Source organism: Emiliania huxleyi (assembly GCF_000372725.1).
Source record: "Emiliania huxleyi CCMP1516 unplaced genomic scaffold EMIHUscaffold_7205, whole genome shotgun sequence".
NCBI lineage: Eukaryota > Haptophyta > Isochrysidales > Noelaerhabdaceae > Emiliania > Emiliania huxleyi.
Window position 1 is genome coordinate 1 of NW_005196598.1, and position 1,369 is coordinate 1,369.

Here is a 1,369-nt window from a genome sequence, read left to right on the forward strand (position 1 = left end):
TGAGAATGGGCTCTGGCACTCGCCCGTGCGGTTGTAACCCCGCATCTGTCGGACAGAGGCCTCGACCGCCCCTCGCGGCAAGCTCTCGAGCATCTCGAGCAGCTCGCCCGCCGCCATCGCCGCCTCGAACTGCTCCCTCATGCCGAGCGCGCCGCATACCCTGCGGACCGCCTCCTGCTGCACCTCGTCCGGCGTATCGGTTTCATAGCCGGACGAGTCAGCGGAGGCGGCCCGCTTGGCGGGCGGAGAGTCGGGCGACGGCGAGCGCGACTGGCGCGAGGGCCCGCTGCCGCGCGCGGACAGCGCGTTCTTGTCAACGAGACGGGGTCCAGCATCGGCACGGCCCCTGGCACCGCGGCCCTTGCCGCGCTGCTGCTGCCCACGCTTCCTGCCCGGGTTAGGGACAGTGAAGGAGCAGCCGCGCACTCCGCCGCCGCTGGGCGGCGGCGGCACGCGCGCGGCGGCGGCCGGGCCCGCAGGCGCGGCGGGCTGGCCACCCGCGGTGGCACCCTGCGGCTGCGATGCGGCTGCGACCGAAATGCGCATGTGTCTGCGCCGCGGAATTCTTTTTCTTCCTCGACGTAAGAGTTTCAGCGCTGCCACCACGTCGAGACATCATCATGGCTTCGGAGAGGCCGTGGGCCTACCCCACCGAGCAGGCTCTCGTCCCGCTGCTGGGCGCCTCCGCTGCAGCGGCCCACACGCACGCTGCCTCTGCGCCCGCAGGTGCTCGCCAGCCACGGCGTTGACCAGGGGCAGGGCCTCGCCGACGCAGAGGTGGAGCTGAAGCGCGCAGAGTTTGGGACCAACGAGCTGGACAAGGACGAGGGCACGCCGCTCTGGAAGCTGGTCCTGCAGCAGTTCGACGATCTCCTCGTCAAGATTCTCCTCGGCGCTGCCGTCCTCTCCTTTGTGCGTGCTGCGCCGCCGCGACTGCCGCCTCTGCCGCTCCTCTCTGCAGCCCTGCAAGAGCGCCTGCCATAGTGCTAGGCCAGGCGCGCCGACTCGACCGCGTGAGGCCAGGCGCGCCGACTCGGCCGGCCGCCCCCCTGGCAGGTGCTCGCCTTCTTCGAGGACAGCGAGGAGGAGGGTCTGCAAGCGTTTGTTGAGCCGTGCGCTGCCGGCAGATGCCAGACTCCACACAGAGCAACACGCGCTCCTCTGTCCTCGTCCTGGCGGCGGGCACGCCAGTGCGTGCCCTCTCGCCTTGACGCGCTCCAGCCTCCTCCCTTGGGCTGCGTGAGGCCGCGAGCGGCTCTCTGCGCGCCTTGTTCCCCTCGAAGCCGTCTCGCTGCGACACATCTCTCTCTCTGCTCGCACACCGCTTCCCTCCGCTCGCAAGGTCCGCATCCTGCTCATCCTCATCATC

The 1,369-nt window shown here is 70.3% G+C and overlaps 2 protein-coding genes across 2 annotated transcripts; one reads left to right on the forward strand and one right to left on the reverse strand.

Moving 5' to 3' along the window:
* Window positions 1-19: 19 nt before the first annotated feature.
* EMIHUDRAFT_258137 (hypothetical protein) lies at window positions 20-546 on the reverse strand (the record flags this gene model as incomplete). Its single annotated transcript, XM_005761124.1, has 3 exons — window positions 20-270; window positions 342-388; window positions 498-546. Coding segments are annotated over 3 exons (347 nt in total), but the record flags the coding sequence as incomplete, so codon positions are not given.
* Window positions 547-620: 74 nt separating this feature from the next.
* On the forward strand, window positions 621-1,017 carry EMIHUDRAFT_258138 (hypothetical protein; the record flags this gene model as incomplete). The annotated part of the gene is made up of 3 exons (XM_005761125.1): window positions 621-665; window positions 754-912; window positions 991-1,017. 3 exons carry the CDS (start codon window positions 621-623, stop codon window positions 1,015-1,017), a joined length of 231 nt encoding a protein of 76 aa, XP_005761182.1.
* Between the last annotated feature and the right edge of the window lie 352 nt (window positions 1,018-1,369).